Source organism: Tursiops truncatus, chromosome 2 (assembly GCF_011762595.2).
Source record: "Tursiops truncatus isolate mTurTru1 chromosome 2, mTurTru1.mat.Y, whole genome shotgun sequence".
Classification (NCBI taxonomy): domain Eukaryota; kingdom Metazoa; phylum Chordata; class Mammalia; order Artiodactyla; family Delphinidae; genus Tursiops; species Tursiops truncatus.
In genome coordinates this window covers 92,746,647-92,766,327 of record NC_047035.1, presented here as the reverse complement: position 1 = coordinate 92,766,327, position 19,681 = coordinate 92,746,647, and the positions used below count along the sequence as shown (strand labels likewise).

Below are 19,681 nucleotides of genomic sequence, written 5' to 3'. Positions count from 1 at the left end.
TTATACAAAGAACTCAGACAGCTCAACATCAAAGAAACAAAAAACCTGATTTAAAAATGGGCAGAGGATCTGAATAGACATTTTTCTGAAGAACACATACAGATGGCCAACAGGCACATGAAAAGATGCTCAACATCACCAGTCATCAGGGAAATGCAAATCAAAACCACAATGAGATATTACCTCACACCTGTCAAAATGGCTATTATCAAAAAGACCACAAATAACAAGTATTGGCGAGAACGTGGAGAAAAAGGAGCCTTACTACAACAGTGTTGGTGGGAATGTAAATTGGTACAGTCGCTATGAAAAACAGTATGAAGATTCCTTAAAAACTGAAAAATAGAACTACCATATGATCCAGCAATTCCACTCCTGGTTATTTATCCAAAGAAACCAAAACCAGTAATTAGAAAAGATATATGTACCCCTATATTCATTGCAGCATTATTTATAATAGCCAAGATATGGAAGCAACCCAGGTGCCCATTAGTCAGCCATTAAAAAAAAAAAAAGAATGAAATCTTGCCACTTGTGACAACACGGATGGACCTAGAGGGTAGTATGCTAAGTGAAATAAGTCAGCCCCAAAAAGATAAAATATTGTATGATTTCGCTTACATGTAGAAGCTAAAAAACAAATGAACAAACATAAAACAGAAACAGTTATAGATACAGAGAACAAACAGGTGGTTGCCATAGGGGAGGACAGTGTGGGGAGGAAAGAAATAGGTGAGGGAGATTAAGAGGTATAAACTTTCAGTTGCAAAATAAATGTCACAGGGATGAAATATATACAGTGTGGGGAATATAGTCAATAGCTATGTATCCTTGTATGGTGACATATCGTAACTAGACTTATTACGGTGATCATTTTGAAACGTATAGAAATACCAAATTGCTATGTCGTGTAACAGGAACTAACAGCGTTATAAATCATTTATACTTCAAAAACAAACAAACACATAGGAAAAAAGATCAGATTTGTGTTTATCGGAGGTGGGAGTAGGGGGAACTGGATGAAGGTAATTGTAAGGTACAAACTTCCAGTTATAAGGTAAGTAAGTACTGGGGATGTAATGTACGACATGACAAATATACTCAACACTGCTGTACATTACATATGAAAGATGTTAAGTAAGTAAATCCTAAGAGTTCTTATCACACAATTTTTTTTTTACTGTTTCTTTAATTTTGTATCTCTATGAGATGATGGGTATTCATTAAATTTACTGTGATAATTATTTCATGATGTATGTAAGTCAAATCATTATGCTGTACATCTTAAACTTATACAGTGCTGTATGTCATTAATATCTCAATATAACTAGAAGGAAAAAAATAAAGTAGGATTAAAAAAACCCAAAACACTTATTTAGTTTAGTGTTCAAAAGGGAAAGGCATTGTTAATTGCGTAAGACAACAACAAGAGCAACAAAATAAAACAAAAAGGCAAAAAAGAAGCCCATGAAAAGCATACATGATATTATTAGGTTAAAAAAAAATCTCCAGGGGACTTCCCTGGTGGTCTAGTGGTTAGGATCTGGTGCTTTCACTGCTGTGGCCAGGTTCAATCTCTGGTCTGGGAACTGAGATCCTGAAAGCTGCACAGGGAAGCCAAAAAGAAAAAAGAAAAAAAAAAAATCTCCTCCAAAATTTTGAAAATCAATGTTGGGGAATAGCCAAGGGCAGAAAAAGGCAACATTAATGGGGTTATTGCAAAGATTATTGACTACATGAATCAACAAACAAAATGACATAGACCTGACAGAAAAAACATTATACACAAAGATAAATGTTGGTTCATTCAGATGTCACTGATTTTGGACATATTCTAAGCAGAGACAAACTTCATTATATAAATATTTGGCAGCAAATTCCTCCATTCGGAGATCGTATTATATTTCATTCTAGTCTTTTGATGATCATACATCAAGAATAAAAATAAAGAATGTAGAACTTCCCTGGTGGTGCAGTGGTTAAGAATCTGCCTGCCAATGCAAGGGACATGGGTTTAAGCCCTGGTCTGGGAAGATTCCACATGCCGTGGAGCAACTTAGCCCATGCGCCACAACTGCTGAGCCTGTGCTCTACAGCCCGTGAGCCACAACTACCGAGCCCATGCGCCACAACTACTGAAGCCCTTGCACCTAGAGCCCATGCTTCGCAACAAGAGAAGCCACCACAATGAGAAGCCCGAGCACTGCAACAAAGAGTAGCCCCTGCTCGCTGCAACTAGAGAAAAGCCCATGCGCAGCAACGAAGACCCAATGCAGCCAAAAATAAATAAATAAATTTAGTAAAATAAAATGAAGAACGTAGCTATTTATCTCAATTATCGAAAATATGTTGCATCTCATAGACACAAAAAGCAATTCCATTCCCAACCAATCAAATAACAGTAGGTAAGCAAATGTAGGTGGATCAGTACAAATCTATCATCTCCTAAGAAAATTACTTAAAATGCCTGCCCTGTTTATGGAATGCTACTGGTGTCATCTTTTTATATACATTTTATTATTTATTTATATACATTTTATTACACTTAGTTGGCAACTTGTACTGTTTGTTTCTGCTTACCTTGCCTGAACTGGAATCTCCTGCCACAGAGGCATGGGGCACATCTCCTGTTGACTTTTTCTGCACTTCTGGGGTTGGACACCTTTTCCCCCTATCTTCCACAGATTTCTTGGCATCAGTAGTTTCATGTTCACTTTTACTTTGTCTTTTTACTCCTGTTATTTCTCTGCCCTTCTTTGCTGAGGTTTCTTTATCTTCTTTCTTGGCCTGTTCACTTTCTTTCTTTTCCATTTGTTCTTTTGCTTTTTGTTCCTTCTCTGTGATTTCATTTTCTTCAGCTTCTTGTTTCTTCCTGTCTTTTTGTTCTTCTTCTTCTTTCCTCAGTTTCTCTTTCTGTTCCTCTTGCTGCCTTTCTCTAAGTTCTTTTTCTTGTTTGTTTTTCTCCATTAGAAGAGCAGTTTCTGCATGAATACGAGCTTTTTCTTCATCTGTTAACATGGCAGTTGGAAGGGGAAATACCGGTTTTGTGGACCGATCAGGAACAACTTTTCCATTCTGAGGAGACTGTTGCTCATGATCTGTAATTTCAGATTTTATTCTATGATCTTCAGGCAATTTGACTGCCGGTTTTTTAGTACGATCAATCTATATCAACAAAAACAGAGAAAAACATACTTTTGTCAAAATCCAGGAACATGGTAACCTCAGTTCTTGATATCAAGTTGTGATAAAAGAACCATCACTGTGTGGAGACAACATCTACCAAAACATCTACTTGTAAATTATCCAATGTCAAGATTTCTCAGAAGGCACTTGGCACTTACGTCCTCTTGATTCCACACTTTCAATACACTGATATGTTCTGTACATGAAGAGTTCACTCTAAAACATAAAACCCAGACCTGGGCATACCTAATGTTCCATTTCTACATAACCAACTGCCTACTCAATATCTTCATGTGAGTGTCTCACATATACCACAAACCTAAAACGGACAAAACAGAATTCATGATTTCGCCCCACAAACACATGGGTGTGACCACTATGCAAATAGTTGCTCAAACCAGAAAATTTATTTCTCCACACTGTTACCAGAGTAATCATTTTAAAGCACAAATCCAACCACCTACTTAAAACCTTATTTTAAATAGCCACTCACTGTACTTAGATTACGTCTAAAATCCTTGCCATGCCTGTGTGGTCTCACTTCTGCCTATCTCCCCAGTCTTATCTCATACTACTTGTTACACCAGCCATACTTACCTCCCTCCACTTAATTCCTCAAAGATGCCATGCTCCTTCCCAACTCAGGTCTTTATACCAGCTATTCATCTAGATAATCCCCACCACAACATTAGATCTTGGCTTAAATATCTCTTCCTTAAACACTTCCCTGATCCCTAAGACTAGCCAAGTCCCCTGATATATGCCCTCATAATACCCTATTCTTTTCCCTCATAGTATTTACTGGGATTCTGATTAAATAACTATAATTGTCTGTTTAAAATCTTTCCTCCCTCTGAGCACATAAGCTCCAGGAGGGTAGAGATTGTGCCTGACACTTAGTAAATAAATGTTGCAGGGCAAATGAATAAAATATTCCATAACAACTTTCATAAGAGATAAGATACTAAAGACAAACTGAGTAATTATCTCAATTTAACAACATACTAACCATACAAAATTGTTAAAAGTGACCCTAACATCATTTCTTGAGAATGAAGTTTACTGAAACAAAAATGAGAATATCTGCCAGTAACAACCTGTGTAGTGTTCTTACAAAATGAACTATGTTTTTCCATTAGAAACACTACCATAGGAAGAAGGAATCATTCCTTTGCTCCTTACTTCTCTTTTTGCCTCTTCAGTAAAAATGAAACTATTCCCCGCCCCCTTTTCTAAATTTATTTGAGAATGAAGTGGAAGGACCACTATGAGAATGAGGTTAATAAAAGGTGAACAAGAACCAAAATAAATGTTTTCATCCATATTTTGGCAACAATCCATTTTCCACTCATATTAAAGGCATAGCTATGATCTTGTTACTTTCAAGTTTAAAATTCTTTTAAATGCTTTCCTTTCGCCTACAGGATAAAATTCCAAGAGATCCAAGTCTCTCCTGATGACTTCTGTCCACTTTTCCAATCTTATCTACTATCACACTCACCTGTCTCCAACTGAGAGCTGTGCCCAAGCATGTCAAAACTACTCACTGACCCCAGAACATGCTTTGTGCCTTCAGTCATACAATTTTCCACTTGTTTCTCAAATCCTATTCAATCCTTAAAACTCAGATAAAAATACTACCTCCTCCATGAAGACCCCCTGATGATACCCACTCTCAGTCAGAATTTCTCTCTTTGCTGTGTGCTCTAGTGACTATTAAAAACAGTTAGGATATTCTGCATTATGCTATGGTTGATTTTGTCCATGTCTCTCCTAAACATCAGACAGAATCCATGGATGACCCATATTTGTAAACCTTCATATTTTGTTTCATATAGGAAATCCTCAAAATGTGTTTGATAAATTGTACATATCTCGGAAAGTCACGAAGGGATTAGGGTGCAAATAACATGTTGATTAAGTTGAAAGGAAGTGCAATATCATAAGCTCTTTTTAAAATTTCTTTTTTTTTTTTTTTTTGGGCGTTACGTGGGCCTCTCACTGTTGTGGCCTCTCCCGTTGCAGAGCACAGGTTTCCGATGCGCAGGCTCAGCGGCCATGGCTCACGGGCCTAGCCGCTCCACGGCATGTGGGATCTTCCCGGACCAGGGCACGAACCCGTGTCCCCTGCATCGGCAGGCAGACTCTCAACCACTGCGCCACCAGGGAAGCCCTTTTTAAAATTTCTTAAATTTCCATTTTAAGAATAATTTATTCAAATACTATTTAGTCTTAAGATTTAATCAGAAATATTAAAAGCAGGCCATAAAAAATGAAGAAATGGGGCTTCCGTGGTGGCGCAGTGGTTGAGAGTCCGCCTGCCGATGCAGGGGACATAGGTTCGTGCCCCGGTCTGGGAAGATCCCACATGCTGTGGAGCAGCTGGGCCCGTGCACCATGGCCGCTGAGCCTGCGCATCCAGAGCCTGTGCTCCGCAATGGGAGAGGCCACAACAGTGAGGGGCCCGCGTACCGCAAAAAAAAAAAAAAAAAAAAAAAAAAAAAAAATGAAGAAATGAACCACTTCATTTTACAACAAAAAAATGACTAATTTTCTGCTCCACAAACCAGATGTCATCCACTTCAAATGTGAAATACTATTTAAATATACCCGAGGAAAAAAAATTAAAAGTAAATGCTAAAAAATCTTGTTGGAAAACACACAGGAAAGAATCAGTTAACCTTCCTTTAAGTAAAATCTAATGAAGAGAAAGATGCTACAAGTTTTTTATTGTAACATCTTTTTTTAAAAAATAAATTTATTTATTTTATTTTTGGCTGCGTTGGGTCTTCGTTGCTGCGCGCGCGCTTTCTCTAGTTGCGGTGAGTGGGGACTACTCTTCGTTGCGGTGCGCGGGCTTCTCATTGTGATGGCTTCTCTTGTTGGGAGCACAGGCTCTCGGCACGCGGGCTGAGTAGTTGTGGCTCGCGGGCTCTAGAGCACAGGCTCAGCAGTTGTGGTGCACAGGCTTAGTTGCTCCGTGACATGTGGGATCTTCCTGGACCAGGGCTCGAACCCGTGTCCCCTGCACTGGCAGGCAGATTCTTAATCACTGTGCCACCAGGAAAGCCCCCTATTGTAACATCTTTTATTTAAACTCTTTTAAATAATTATTGATAAAAAATGCCTGTTATTTATGTGTCAAATTCTAAGGAAATGGAACTAAAATACTATTTCAAAACCAAAATATTGACATCACATACCTATCATCTATAAGCCAAATTATTTGGGAAAATACTATGAATTAAATTATAATAAAAAACACCTGAAAGTGTTGTTCAACTTCACTGTGCTAATACTGTCTTTCATTAGTACTGCCTGTACTAAATGGACCCAGCTGGGTTTAAAATCCTTCCAATTAGTTATTCTAATATTGCTGTGGCAGTAAGACAATTACAATGAAAATTTTTTATAGCAAAAAAGGTACCAAAGCATATAGATATTTCTCAATATTTTTCTTTCTAAAATACTGAAGGCATATATATGCTAGACACATATTTCTATACTATATATTTAATATAATATTAAAATAAAGAGACAAAAGTTAAAAGAAAATCAAGAACATACCTGTGGAACATTCTTTATAATAGGCACTGGCTGAATTATGGGTGAAACATCAGATTTAGAAGCAGCAATTGGTTCAACTGGAGTTGATATATTCAGTGGTCCCACTCTCTCATCTTGATTGTTTATCAATTCTGTGTTTTCATTGACTTCTGTAGGAGGTGTCATCTGGGCAGTAGGTTTAGAAGGAACTGATTCTTCCAGTGAGGGGTAAGTAAAATCCACTAAAATCCCCAAAAGAATAAAAATATTTTTAAAAGAAAAGCAAACCCCATAAACAGTACTTCATATCTCATGCATGTTATATGTGATAGTTAAATGTAAACTAAGAGCTGACAGCCACAACAGCCTTAAAGAATTAATAAACATTAACTTCCAGGATGGGGACATCTTGTATTTTTATGCCTAAAAGCAAACTGCTATCTGACAGGACAAATGCACACACAACCAAAAACATTACCCTGAGAACATAAATAAAGTTTATTTTACCGAAGCAATTTTAAACAAAAATTTTCACATACATACATGAGACAGACACCTCTTCATTCTTGCCTCGTGGGGGTGGAGTGACTTTAGCATTTGTTGTATACTGTGGATAACAAAGGAGCCAATTTTCATAGCCTCCTTCTAAAACCAAAGGCTCATTGTGCAGGACAGTTTTACTTTCCCACTATAAAATAAGGAAATAGTATGTTTAACATGGAGGCAGCCTCTTGACAGCTAAAAACACAACAAAACTGAATATTAAAATTGCTCTTAAAAGATTCATCTTCTAAATGATTAAAAAAAAGAGAGCTGAATTCAAAATTCAGCATTAAGTGAAACAAATGGATAGATCAGGTTTTTAAAACCACACGAGTAATCCATGATCTTAGAAGAAAAATAGGAAAACAACTTAAAATACAATAAAAATCTTCTATAACCTCATCACCCAGAGATACCACTTTAACATTTTAGAGTTTATTTTTAGTTTTCTACATAGACATACTTCTTTTTAAATTTTATTTTTAGAAAACAATGAAACTTATGCTGCTTTTCTCTTATATGAGCATCTGTTATTAATAAAGAACTGTCTCATCATCTGTAATGAACAAATATTGTATTTTATACAGACATACACACACACACGCCAAAACTGAATCAATCATTTGAACAATTATTATTTTTCCTATTTAATTATAAACAATGGTGAGATAAAAACTAAAGATCCTCATACATGTACATACCCAATCAACTCCATTAGGGAAAATCCCCACAAGTGGAGCTGCTAAGCCAAGGGTCATGAACATTTTAATGCTTTTAATGTATATTGCTAATCTCTGAAATGATCTTTTAAAAATATGTTTGTGTATTCTGTACAATAATTTCCTAGGAGAACTGTTGGCTTACAAGTTTGGTAGATGCCACCAAACTGCCCTTCAAAAAGACAATACCAATTTACACATTTACCAACAGTGTATGAGAATGCCCATTATAAGTCTTTATAATTTTTATCAAACTGGTGGACATAAAGTGGGTTATTTTATTTTATTTTATTAATTAATTTATTTATTTTGGCTGTGTTGAATCTTCATTGCTGTGTGCCGGCTCTTCTCTAGTTGCGGCGAGCGGGGGCTACTCTTCGTTGCGGTGCGCGGGCTTCTCATTGCGGTGGCTTCTCTTGTTGTGGAGCACAGGCTCTAGGTGCGTGGGATTCAGTAGTTGTGGCACGTGGGCTCAGTAGTTGTGGCTCGTGGGCTGTAGAGCACAGGCTCAGTAGTTGTGGCGCATGGGCTTAGTTGCTCTGCGGCATGTGTGATCTTCCCAGACCAGGGCTTGAACCTGTGTCCCCTACGTTGGCAGGCAGATTCTTAACCACTGTGCCTCCAGGGAAGCCCAGGTTGTTTTCATTAGTACTTATTTGTGAAGCTGAACATATTTTCATGTTTATTAACCCTTTATAGTCTATGGCTTAACTAATCTCGTCTTTTGCTCATTTTTCTATAGAATTTGCTATTTTCTTGGTAAACAGTGAATGTACTCTGAATATTAAAGAAAATAGGTCTTTGTCATATTTGTTACAAATATTTTCCCTTAATTGACTTTTTACTTTATTTGTGGTGTTTTTAACACCGTCAAAAATATTAGCCTCTTGGTTCAGCATCAAGGTAATAAAAACACTTATCAGGGGCTTCCCTGGTGGTGCAGTGGTTGAGAATCTGCCTGCTAATGCAGGGGACACGGGTTCGAGCTCTGGTCTGGGAAGATCCCAGATGCCGCGGAGCAACTAGGCCCATGAGCCACAAGTACTGAGCCTGCGCGTCTGGAGCCTGTGCTCCACAGCGAGAGAGGCTGCGATAGTGAGAGGCCCGCGCACCGCGATGAAGAGTGGCCCCCCACTTGCCACAACTAGAGAAAACCCTTGCACAGAAATGAAGACCCAACACAGCCAAAAATAAATAAATAAATAAATAAATTTAAAAATAAAACAAAAAAAAACTTATCAATGCTTTTTCCTAGTAGTTCATTGTTTGAATCAACATATTTATACCTTTTACCCATTTGGAATCTAGTGTGGTCTAAGAAATAAGGTAGGGATCCCCTTTCTTTTACTTGCTGATTAGCCAGCTGTCCTCAAACCAGTTATTTCAATCCATCTTTTCCTCACTGATCTGTTATGTCATCTTTATCATACACTAAACTTTCAGGTAACTTTATGAAGCTGCCACTTTTTTAGGTCAAATCCCCTACACACGAACCTTCAAGTTGCGAACTTTCAAAGATATAAATGTGCATTCCATCAAAGTCAGGAATGAGTGAACTTGCATCTTGCCCTCCGTCTCCTATTGCTGACGATTCTTCTGCTCTCCCATCTCCCACCTCCTCTCCCTGCTCCAGTCAGTAACTCTTCTTGCCTGTTCACTCGATGCCAGCCCCTGTATGCCAGCTGTTGTGTTATACTACTGTACTTTTCAAGGTACTGTACTGTAAGATTAAAAATGTTTTATTTTTTTGTGTTTGTTTTTTATGTAATACTTGTGTGAAAAGTATTATAAACCTAATACAGTACAGTACTATATAGCCAATTGTATTAGTTGGGTACCTAGGCCAACTTTGTTGGACTTACAAACAAATTGGACTTACGAACACGCTCTTGGAACGGAACTCGTTCGTATGTAGGGGACTTAACTGTAGTTGAATATTGGCAATCTCACATGTTGACCTGTATCTGGGTATATTTCTAGATTCCTTACTTTGAAGCATGATTTGTTTCAAGGCTTTTAAGATTACTCTCCTGGAGGGCAATGTTCCATCAATTGACCCTCCTACCAGAAGACTGAGTTTTATACTTACCCATGCTCACCAGCATTCAGTGCTATTATTGTTTAATAATTTAACGAATTAAACCGAGTATTATTTTTTATCTTTGTTAATTTGATCATGAAAGTGGCATTTACTGTTTCAATCTGCATTTCTCTGATTACTAGTCAAGTTGACATTTTTATGTTTTTGTCACTTGCATATCTTCTTCTGTTCACGTCTATCTGTGTCCACTGCTTATTTCAACATTTTATCTTAAGTAATTTTCTTATTTATTTGCAAAAGCTCTTCAGATTTCAGGTGTTCTAAATCACTGGCATATTTGTTGCAAATATTTTTTTTTGTCTTCTGCCTTCAAATCTGGTATTTTTTTGCACACCTAAGTTTTTATTTTATTAAGTCAAATCTATCAATCTCTTTTTCCTTAGTGGCTTTTTCTTTGCCTTTATGTTTCATAACAAAAAATAACACTTTTTTCCAGACAATTTATGTTTCGGAAAATTCGAATATCCTACTTTATAAAGATCAGTTTATTGTTATTGGGTGAGTCAAAACTGGTCTTTTAAATCTGAATTTTTTAAAAGTCTACAACCAAAGCATGTCGGATCTTCATGTCCTTAAGATAATCAACTAGTCGACATACCTTTCTAACAACCAGAGAAGGCTTGCAATTACAGTAAACTAACAAGGAAACTTGCTAACCTTGAAAAGTGCATCTTTCAGACTCCGCAGAGTTGTTCCAAGTTGTAAATCTTTTGCAGTACTAAACCAGTCAAGAAGTACCACATAATCCACATTCCCTCTCTTCTTCCACGTGTCTTTAGAATCATCTGGGAGGTTTGCTTCAATCCAACTAGCAGTGACTCTGAAATGTATTAACATTTGTATTGGGGCAAAAGTAGATGAGAGGTCCTAACATACTAATATAAGACACTGAGTTTTGTTCTTCAGTCTTTATCATACCATAGCAAACGTTTTTTTTGTTTGTTGTTTTTGTTTTTGTTTTTGGCCATGCTGCGGGGCTTATGGGATTTTAGTTCCCCGAACAGGGATCGAACCAGGGCCCTCATCAGTGACAGCTTGAAGTCCTAACCACTGGACTGCCAGGAAATTTCCCCATACCATAGCAAACATTAAGACAGCTTCCTTTCTAAGGTCAGACTGTATGTTAAGATAGTATATAGCCTAAAGTGTTTAACACCTTTACCACTGCATAATATTGGAATATATTTTAGTAATTATTAAAGACTGAAATAAATAGACTCAGTTGACCCTTTATGTAAAAAAAAAAAGGGCCAAAAATGAAAACACAGGAAGTCATCTGAGTATGTCTCAGCCAAATATAAATAAATGGTGGTGGTGGGAGCACGTGGGTAACACTGTTTATATTTCAGTTCTCTTATACCTATAGAGATAATTAATCGTTAACCAAATAACAAAATGCTTATTAACAAACACATACAGCATTTACTATGTGCCAGGTGCTATTCTAAATGTTTTATTCTCATTGACTCTCACTAGATCCTCACTACACTCCTATAAAACAGGCATTATTATCCTCATTTTACAGATGAGGAAACAGGCCCAAAGAGGTTAAGTAACCTACCCAAGGTTACAGTTGCCAAGTGGAGCCAGAATTCAAATTCAGGCAACCTGGCTCACGTCTATGCTCTCAGCTGTTGTGCTGTGCTGCCTTCTACATCATCACCTGTGAACAATACCAACTCTACACTAAAGCATGCTGTTCACGTTCTCCTTCACTCACACAAAAGCTTAAGTTCTTACCTAAAGGTCTTCCCATGGCCCGATGCATGGCCCCTCTCTCCAGTCCTATTACTTCAACTTCCTCATCACTAGTTACTAACTTACTCCCCCTTTCTCCACTCCACCCTTGGCTCCCTTGTAATTCCTGGTTTATGCAGGTATGCACCTGCCTAATTACCTCTGCTCCTACTGTCCCCTCTGTCAGGAACCCTCTTCCCTCAGATAACTGCATCACTCATTTCCCTTATCTCAAGATTAGCCCAGGAATAACTTCTCCATGAAGGCTTCATGGATTAAAAATTTCAATGCTCACCCCAACATACACACTTGACATAACCATCTCCATAGCACTTATCAACAGCAGATACACATTTTAAGATTTATTGCCGGGGCTTCCCTGGTGGCACAGTGGTTCAGAGTCCGCCTGCCGATGCAGGGGACACGAGTTCGTGCCCCAGTCCGGGAAGATCCCACATGCCGTGGAGCGGCTGGGCCCGTGAGCCATGGCCGCTGAGCCTGTGCGTCCGGAGCCTGTGCTCCGCAACGGGAGAGGCCACAACAGTGAGAGGCCCGCGTACTGTAAAAAATAAAAAAAATACTGTTTCGTAATAAGTCTCACTTGATATGTAGAGATTAGAAGGATGCTTGGTCAACAAAGAATGAGAAAAATTGAAACATGATATTCTTAAGGACAATTTCTGACACTACGGATATACTTGCCTAAATCACTCTGTCTAAAAACTCAACATTAGTATTCTGCAGAATACTAGTTTGGGAAACAATAATATCAGTCAGTACTCCCCAAACTTCAGTCTTTCATGTAACCCCTTCACAAGCTGCTGCAACTCTGCTCTACCTTGTCTACTGTGTAACGTTTTAATTTAATTATTTAACTGGAAGTGATCCTTTACTTAAATTTGTTTTAACAGGAAAATTTATATTCCTATATACATGGAAAATAGCATCATATCCAATAAATAAAGGATAATCCTAAAAGTAAATAAAACAGATCAGTAAATTATGCTATGTTCACATAATAGATCACCATATAGCAATGAGAATCAATAAATTACAACTACACACAATAATATACATGACTCTCATAACATAAGGTTGTGTACAAGAAGCCAGACATAAAAGACTTTAGACTGTATGGTTCCGTTTATATAAACTACAAAAACAAATCTATTCTGTTGGTGGTTCCCTTGGGTGGGTGGGGATAAGTGTAGCCACTGACAGGTGGCATAAGAGAGGCTTCTGCAATGATGGTAATGTTCTGTTTCTTGGTCCAGATGCTAGGTAAATGGATGCATTCAGTTTTTGAAAACTGACTGGGCTAAATACTGAGGATACGAGTGATTTTGTGTGTATATTATGCTGTATTAAAATTTTAAAACAGACAATGAAAAACTAGTAATATAGTATTCACCATCAGCTAGCTGAAGATACTGTTGCCTACAGTGAGCTCTGAGGCCTGCTCTCTGGTAAGAAAGGGATATTATCAAATACTAAAAAGGAATGCTAGCACCAAATTGAAATTTCTTTTAACTAATTCAGAAGGACTGAAACAGAAATTAAAAGGTAATAATTTTCTTGGTATTTCATCTTTTCATATTTCTTGGCAATTCATCTTCAATCTTCAACCTAAACTCATCTTGAGTTTCACATTAGTCAAATTCTCACATTTTGGGAAACAGTTAATAAAAGTCACCAGCTTTCTGTCAGTAAAGATTAGATCATCAAAGATTAATCATAACTTTCTCTTTTCAAATCCCAGAAATATATTCATACCTACTTGATTAGACTATGCACCCTCATCGCATTTTTTTTCCTTTTAAAATTTTTATTTTATTTAAAAAAAATTTCTTGTCTTTCTTTTTTTAATTTTTTGTTTTCCTTTCTAATCTCATTTTTAAATAGCATACTTACAAAGCACTTTATTCTTCAGGTCGAACATTCATAAGCCTCGGCAATATGCTAAAAACTATGCAAATTTTATTACTTAACTTTAAAAATGTATCTTTTTAAGGTTGCGTAAGTTAGTACTGGAATAGACCATAGATTTTAACTAATCCAGTCCCATAAACTAAGACCTAGAGAGGTTATATAATTTTTATAACACTCATAATAGTTGAAAATAGCCCTGGGCTGGAGTTTTAGCCCTATGGCTATTATGATAGTTTTTAATATACCATATATTCATGCAAGTAACTTTAAATTATTTAATAGGTTAAAGGCCTTTTTATCAAAAAAGAAAGAAAAAGGTATTTTTTTAGTAAGTCTTACTAATGCCAGGCACTGTGTTATCTGTGTGCATAAATAAAATTTGTCATTTAAACTTCTCAAAACTTCTGAGATAGGTACTATCATTATTCCCATTTCACAGATGGAAACATGGGCTTAGAGAGGTTAGGCCACTAGCTAGAAGTAATGTAGCTAATGAGAGACGGAGTTATATAGTCTAAATATAGTCTGATTTTAGAGCCTGTATTTTTTCTTAATCACTTAGCTATCCTGCTTCTTCTTCGAAAAAGTATTTGTGTAATCTTTTACCACAGATAATAGTATGGGGAATTTCAAAATAGGAAGCAATTCAAATAAAAAATAGCAGGAGAAATTAGTCAACAAACACCTGGGGAAAGAGGACACACAAGGGAGTTTCATTTCTCTTCTAGTAAGACTCCAAATGCCACAGATAAGAAAAAACAGCCAAACTGGAATGTCCTTTACAGTACCCTTCAGAAAGGGTAAGGTGTGCCACTAAGGAGTAAAGAATGAAAAGGTCCACAGGAAAAGAAAAGACTACTTTTATCACATTTAGCTTGGATGCTAAGTAGTAATATTTACTACTGTCCACAGTTTACCATTTTATCTAAATATACAGCGACCCACCCTGGACTGATGGCTTCTTCAGGAACACTGAGAGAATTTGAAATATGGGAATCCAGATAATCCTGCATTCTTCGAGCATCCATTATAATCAAGCTGATGTTTTTATCCATCCTCATTGTGTAAAGCTCCTTTGCTGTGATTGCTCCTTGGAATCGAGAGAGACAATATAAGTGACAAGAAACACCTAGTTCCGTGTGCTATTATATCACTAAATACAGGACAAGCATAGCTTTTCCTAGAAGTGTCATATACTTGTTATTCTGTCATATTATTTATTATCTTTTAAACTAATTTTAAATACAATTTATGTTTTTGACATTTATCAAAAAACTAGTTCAATGCTTTGTTTATAAATACTTAAATACCAAAACTTGCTGGTGATGTTACAACTACATCTGGTGTGGGCTCTGCTGCTGTATAAAATAAATTAGTATGGGTGTCTCATGAAAATATTCTATTTTTAAAAATCAAGCTATTTGAGAAATGTCAACCAGAAGAAATACCTGTGGTTCAAAAGTTCTTGAAAGGCTCTAAATTCTTTTTTTAAAGTCTCCATGGGGTCTTATGGGGGCTATCTGAAAAACTTATAGGTTTCCTAGAATAATAAGCCAAAAGTTTGTTATCTGTGTTCCACATCTGGGGTTGGTAAACTATGGCCAGTTATTTTCACTGGAACACAGCTACATTCATTTGTTTACATATGGTCTATGGCTGCTTCCATGAAAGGACAACAGGGCCCCCCAAGCCTAAAATGTTTAATATCTAGCCCTTTAATATTTAGCCAAAATAAATATTCCCTATGTTGCTATTTTCCTCTTCCAGGTTCTACCACCTGAAGTGAAAGATTAAAAAGCACTAAAAGGAAGCTTAAATATGGAAAGAACTATTTCAGCAGTAAGCTGTACGAAGAACACAGTCACACCATCTCCTAAGCTAAAATACCCAGTTGCTAATAACCATCTTACTTCCCTTTCTAACCATCAAGATCATTCTGATAACAAAACAATCTAAAGCGGAGAACAAACCACCAAGACATGCAACACCTAAGCAGGGTGAGATACAAAGGAACATGTGGATAAAAACTAATCTTAGGGCTTCCCTGGTGGCACAGTGGTTAAGAATCCGCCTGTCAATGCAGGGGACACGGGTTCGAACCCTGGCCCGGGAAGATCCCACATACCGCGAAGCAACTAAGCCCGTGCGCCATAACTACTGAGCCTGCGCTCTAGAGCCTGCAAGCCACAACTACTGAGCCCACGTGCCACATCTACTGAAGCCCGTGTGCCTAAAGACCCTGCTCCGCAACAACAGAAGCCACCACAATGGGAAGCCCGCACGCTGCAACAAAGAGCAGCCCCTGCTCACTGCAACTAGAGAAAGCCGCACACAGCAACGAAGAACCAAAGCAGCCAAAAATAAATAAATAAAATAAATAAATGTATATATAAAAAAAAACAACTAAGAATGAATTGATAACAGCTTTTAGGAAGGTACCTTACTACACTCACAGTTTTATTTTTTAAATTGTTGTATGGAAACATTTTAAATAGATAATTTTAGTGTTACATACAATTAATGTTTAAATTAAACCTTTTCTGAGAGAGGAAAACTTAGACAATTGCCTAATAAGTCTTGTTGTTTAGGTCACGTACTTGTTACTGGAGCATCAACACCACCTACGGATAACATCCAAATTACTGGTTTAGATTTTTTTTGAGGGGAGTGAAAAAGCCTTTAAATATTTTAAGCTTTCCACTTAAAGTCATAAGTACTAACAGCTACTTATATGCAGTTTACTGTGTTGTAAGAGTGTCACATATATTAACTCAGTCAATTCTCACAATAACACTATGAAATAGATGCGATTATTATTCCCACCTTACAGATGGCGAAACTAAAGTAGAAAGGTGAAGTAATAAGCTCAAGATGACATGCAAACTCAGAGGAGCCTGTATTCAAACCTAGGAAGTCTGACTTCTGAGCGTCCATGCTCTTAACCACTATGCTAAACTATATCTTGAAAAAAAGCAATGACAAGTACCAACTGTGGTTTTCATGTTTTCAAATGCACATTACCATAAATATTCCCCATGACATGTAAATACAGAATATAATATATTTTCATATTATTGTACAGGTTAGGAAAAATGATAAAGCTCATAAACTAAACACAATGCTAAGAATCTCACTGTGTAAAATCTGAAGCTTATTCTGATTAAGAGATCTCAAAAATAGCCTAAAAGAACTCCCTCTTTCTGTGCACACTTACCTTTCTCTGTAGTCTCATTTTTTTCACTCTTTTCACCATTTATCTATTTCATAAGAAAAAAAAGTTTCAACTTTAATAGAAACACACATTTTTATAGAAAGAAAAAGTTCAACTTTAATACTTCTTTGAAACTGAAAGCCTTCTAGGAAAAGAAATGTGCAGAGTACTGGCATTTTATAAAAATACAGATGAACAGTAATGGCATTAACAGATTACTCTGATAACTAAAATTAACTAGTAGCATATCACAATCATATGTCATTTTCTCCAGTGAAAGACCAAATATGATTTCAAAGCACAGATTATTAGAGAAATTTAGTATTTAACTTAACAAGAGAGCACTTCTTATAATGAAATAAAAATTCTGGTCAATCCCTTCAGTGTCCTCCATTACAGAATTAAAGGAAAATGAAGTGATACAAAGTTTTATAAATTTGCATTTCCTAACCAAGATAACATGCGATAATTCTCTAAGGTACTAACTCATTTCATAGATGGGAAAACTAAGGACCCCACTAGAACCTACTGATCAATTTCTACATCACTAAAAGTAAAAAAGAAAAGAAGTGTATATTATGTGCCTCCTAATATGATACAGTATGCAGTACACAGTATCACCTATGAAGCATTCTGGCCAAAAAACAAAAACTGAACCTCAATCTAATTAAGCTTTTAGATTGAACTTCCAGCCTACAGGAAATATAGGAGACAGAAGAACAAGTTAAGTGACATAAGGAGGAAGTAATCAGACAAACCTACAATGTGGCTGATTTTATAGAACTGATCCAGTAATAAAAAGCCAAATGCAGGAAATGAAAAATGAGAAGGAAACTCAATCAGAGAATGCTAGAGAGACTTAAGAGAAATTGCAACCAAAAGACAATGAGTGGACCCTCTTTGGATCCTGATTCAAACATACTGACTCTGAAAAATCATTATGAGCAAGTGGGTAAAATATCTGAATAGACTGGGCTTTAGATTATATCAGGGAATTATTGTTAATTTTGTGAGGTGGGAAAATAGCACTGCGGTTATTAATAAAATGTTCCTTTTGGACTTCCCTGGTGGCACAGTGGTTAAGAATCTGCCTGCCAATGCAGGGGACACAGGTTCGAGCCCTTGTCCGGGAAGATCCCACATGCTGCGGAGCAACTAAGCCCGCGTGCCATACCTACTAAGCCTGCGCTCTAGAGACCGCAAGCCGCAACTACTGAAGCCTGTGCACCTAGAGCCCATGCTCCGCAACAAGAGAAGCCACTGCAATGAGAAGCACGCACACCACAACGAAGAGTAGCAACTAGAGCTGCAACTAGAGAAAGCCCACACACAGCAACAAAGACCCAATGCAGCCAAAAATAAAATTTAAAAAAAAAAAAGCTTAAAAAAATGCTCCTTTCTTTGAGATGCATACTGAAATATTTAGGGGTAAAATGATATGTTGTCTGGAATTTGACTGAAGACGTGAGAGGTGCAGATAAAAAAACATGGCAAATGTTAGTTGATTACTGAAGCTGGGTGACAGGATTTTACTGTATTCTCTTTTCAACATAAAAAAGCTAAACAAGGGCTTCCCTGGTGGCGCAGTGGTTGGGAGTTCGCCTGCCGATGCAGGGGGCACGGGTTCGTGCCCCAGTCTAGGAAGATCCCACATGCCGCGGAGCAGCTAGGCCCGTGAGCCATGGCCGCTGAGCCTGCGCGTCCGGAGCCTGTGCTCTGCAACGGGAGAGGCCACAACAGTGAGAGGCCCGTGTACCGCAAAAACAAAACAAAACAAAAAAACGCGAAACAAAAAAAAAGGTAATGAAAGGTAGTTGGCCCTGCTGTTGGAAAAGCAACAAAATGAAGAATTTGCAAAGTCCCTTTCATACAGTTCTTTGGAATCTTGGTATTTTTTTATATCAGCCATTTGACCTATAAATGAACATGTCTCTAAGGCAGTACTATTAATCTTACATTATGAGCTCCTAAAATCAAAAGACCGATTTCTTCACTTCCTTCTACATAGTGCCTAGCCCAATGTCACAAGCAATTCAACTACTACTTAATGAAATCAGTGATAACCCACATACAAGTGATAGTTGAAAGCTACAAAATGCTTAAGAAAAATTAAATTGGAAAACTTTCCATGAATTTCAACAGTGCACAAGAAATTATATTTTAGAAAGAATAGTTTCTGAGGAGGTGAAGGGAGGGAGATACAGTGACAGCTAGCAGGTACAGGTTGAGTCATTAACAGTTTCTGGCAAACAAATTATGTAGCTGAAAAGACTACAAGTAGTCGCTGAACACATGGAACAAGAGGGAGAGAAAGAGGAAGGGGAAACAGGCAGAGAAAGGAGTAAAAAGCAAAGGGGAGAGAATGAGACGCCAGAAATAGAAAAAAAGTTTCACACCAAATAAATAGTGTACCAAATCTTTCCCTAATGTAAATTACATTTATTAGAAAGGAGAGACCTTAAAGATCATCTATTTCAAGATCTTAATTGGCCAAACTGAGTCCCAAAACAGTTAAGCAAGACTTGATATGGGACCAGAACTCAGATATACTGAATCACAGCCCAAATGCTCTTTCCACTGCTCCAGTCTATAGTGACTGCTAAAAACTAACAAATACACACAACATATTTCTTTAGAAGTTTCAAGAAAAACCTGGAATCAACTAAAGCTAGAATAATTAATTCAATTTCTAATAAAAACACATTAAAT

At 37.2% G+C, this 19,681-nt stretch overlaps 1 protein-coding gene across 4 annotated transcripts in view; it reads right to left on the bottom strand.

Annotated features, from left to right (window-relative positions):
* Positions 1–19,681, bottom strand: part of USP8 (ubiquitin specific peptidase 8) — a 99,026-nt gene that overhangs the window by 16,447 nt on the left and 62,898 nt on the right. For all 4 annotated transcript variants that reach the window (XM_033851670.2, XM_004312364.4, XM_019929305.3 and 1 more), the window contains 6 exons: positions 16,976–17,018; positions 14,707–14,851; positions 10,753–10,915; positions 7,276–7,420; positions 6,754–6,974; positions 2,581–3,165 (listed from right to left, as the gene is read on the bottom strand). In XM_033851670.2, coding sequence (XP_033707561.1) covers positions 2,581–3,165; positions 6,754–6,974; positions 7,276–7,420; positions 10,753–10,915; positions 14,707–14,851; positions 16,976–17,018 — 1,302 coding nt within the window. The remainder of the gene's footprint in view (positions 1–2,580; positions 3,166–6,753; positions 6,975–7,275; positions 7,421–10,752; positions 10,916–14,706; positions 14,852–16,975; positions 17,019–19,681) is intronic.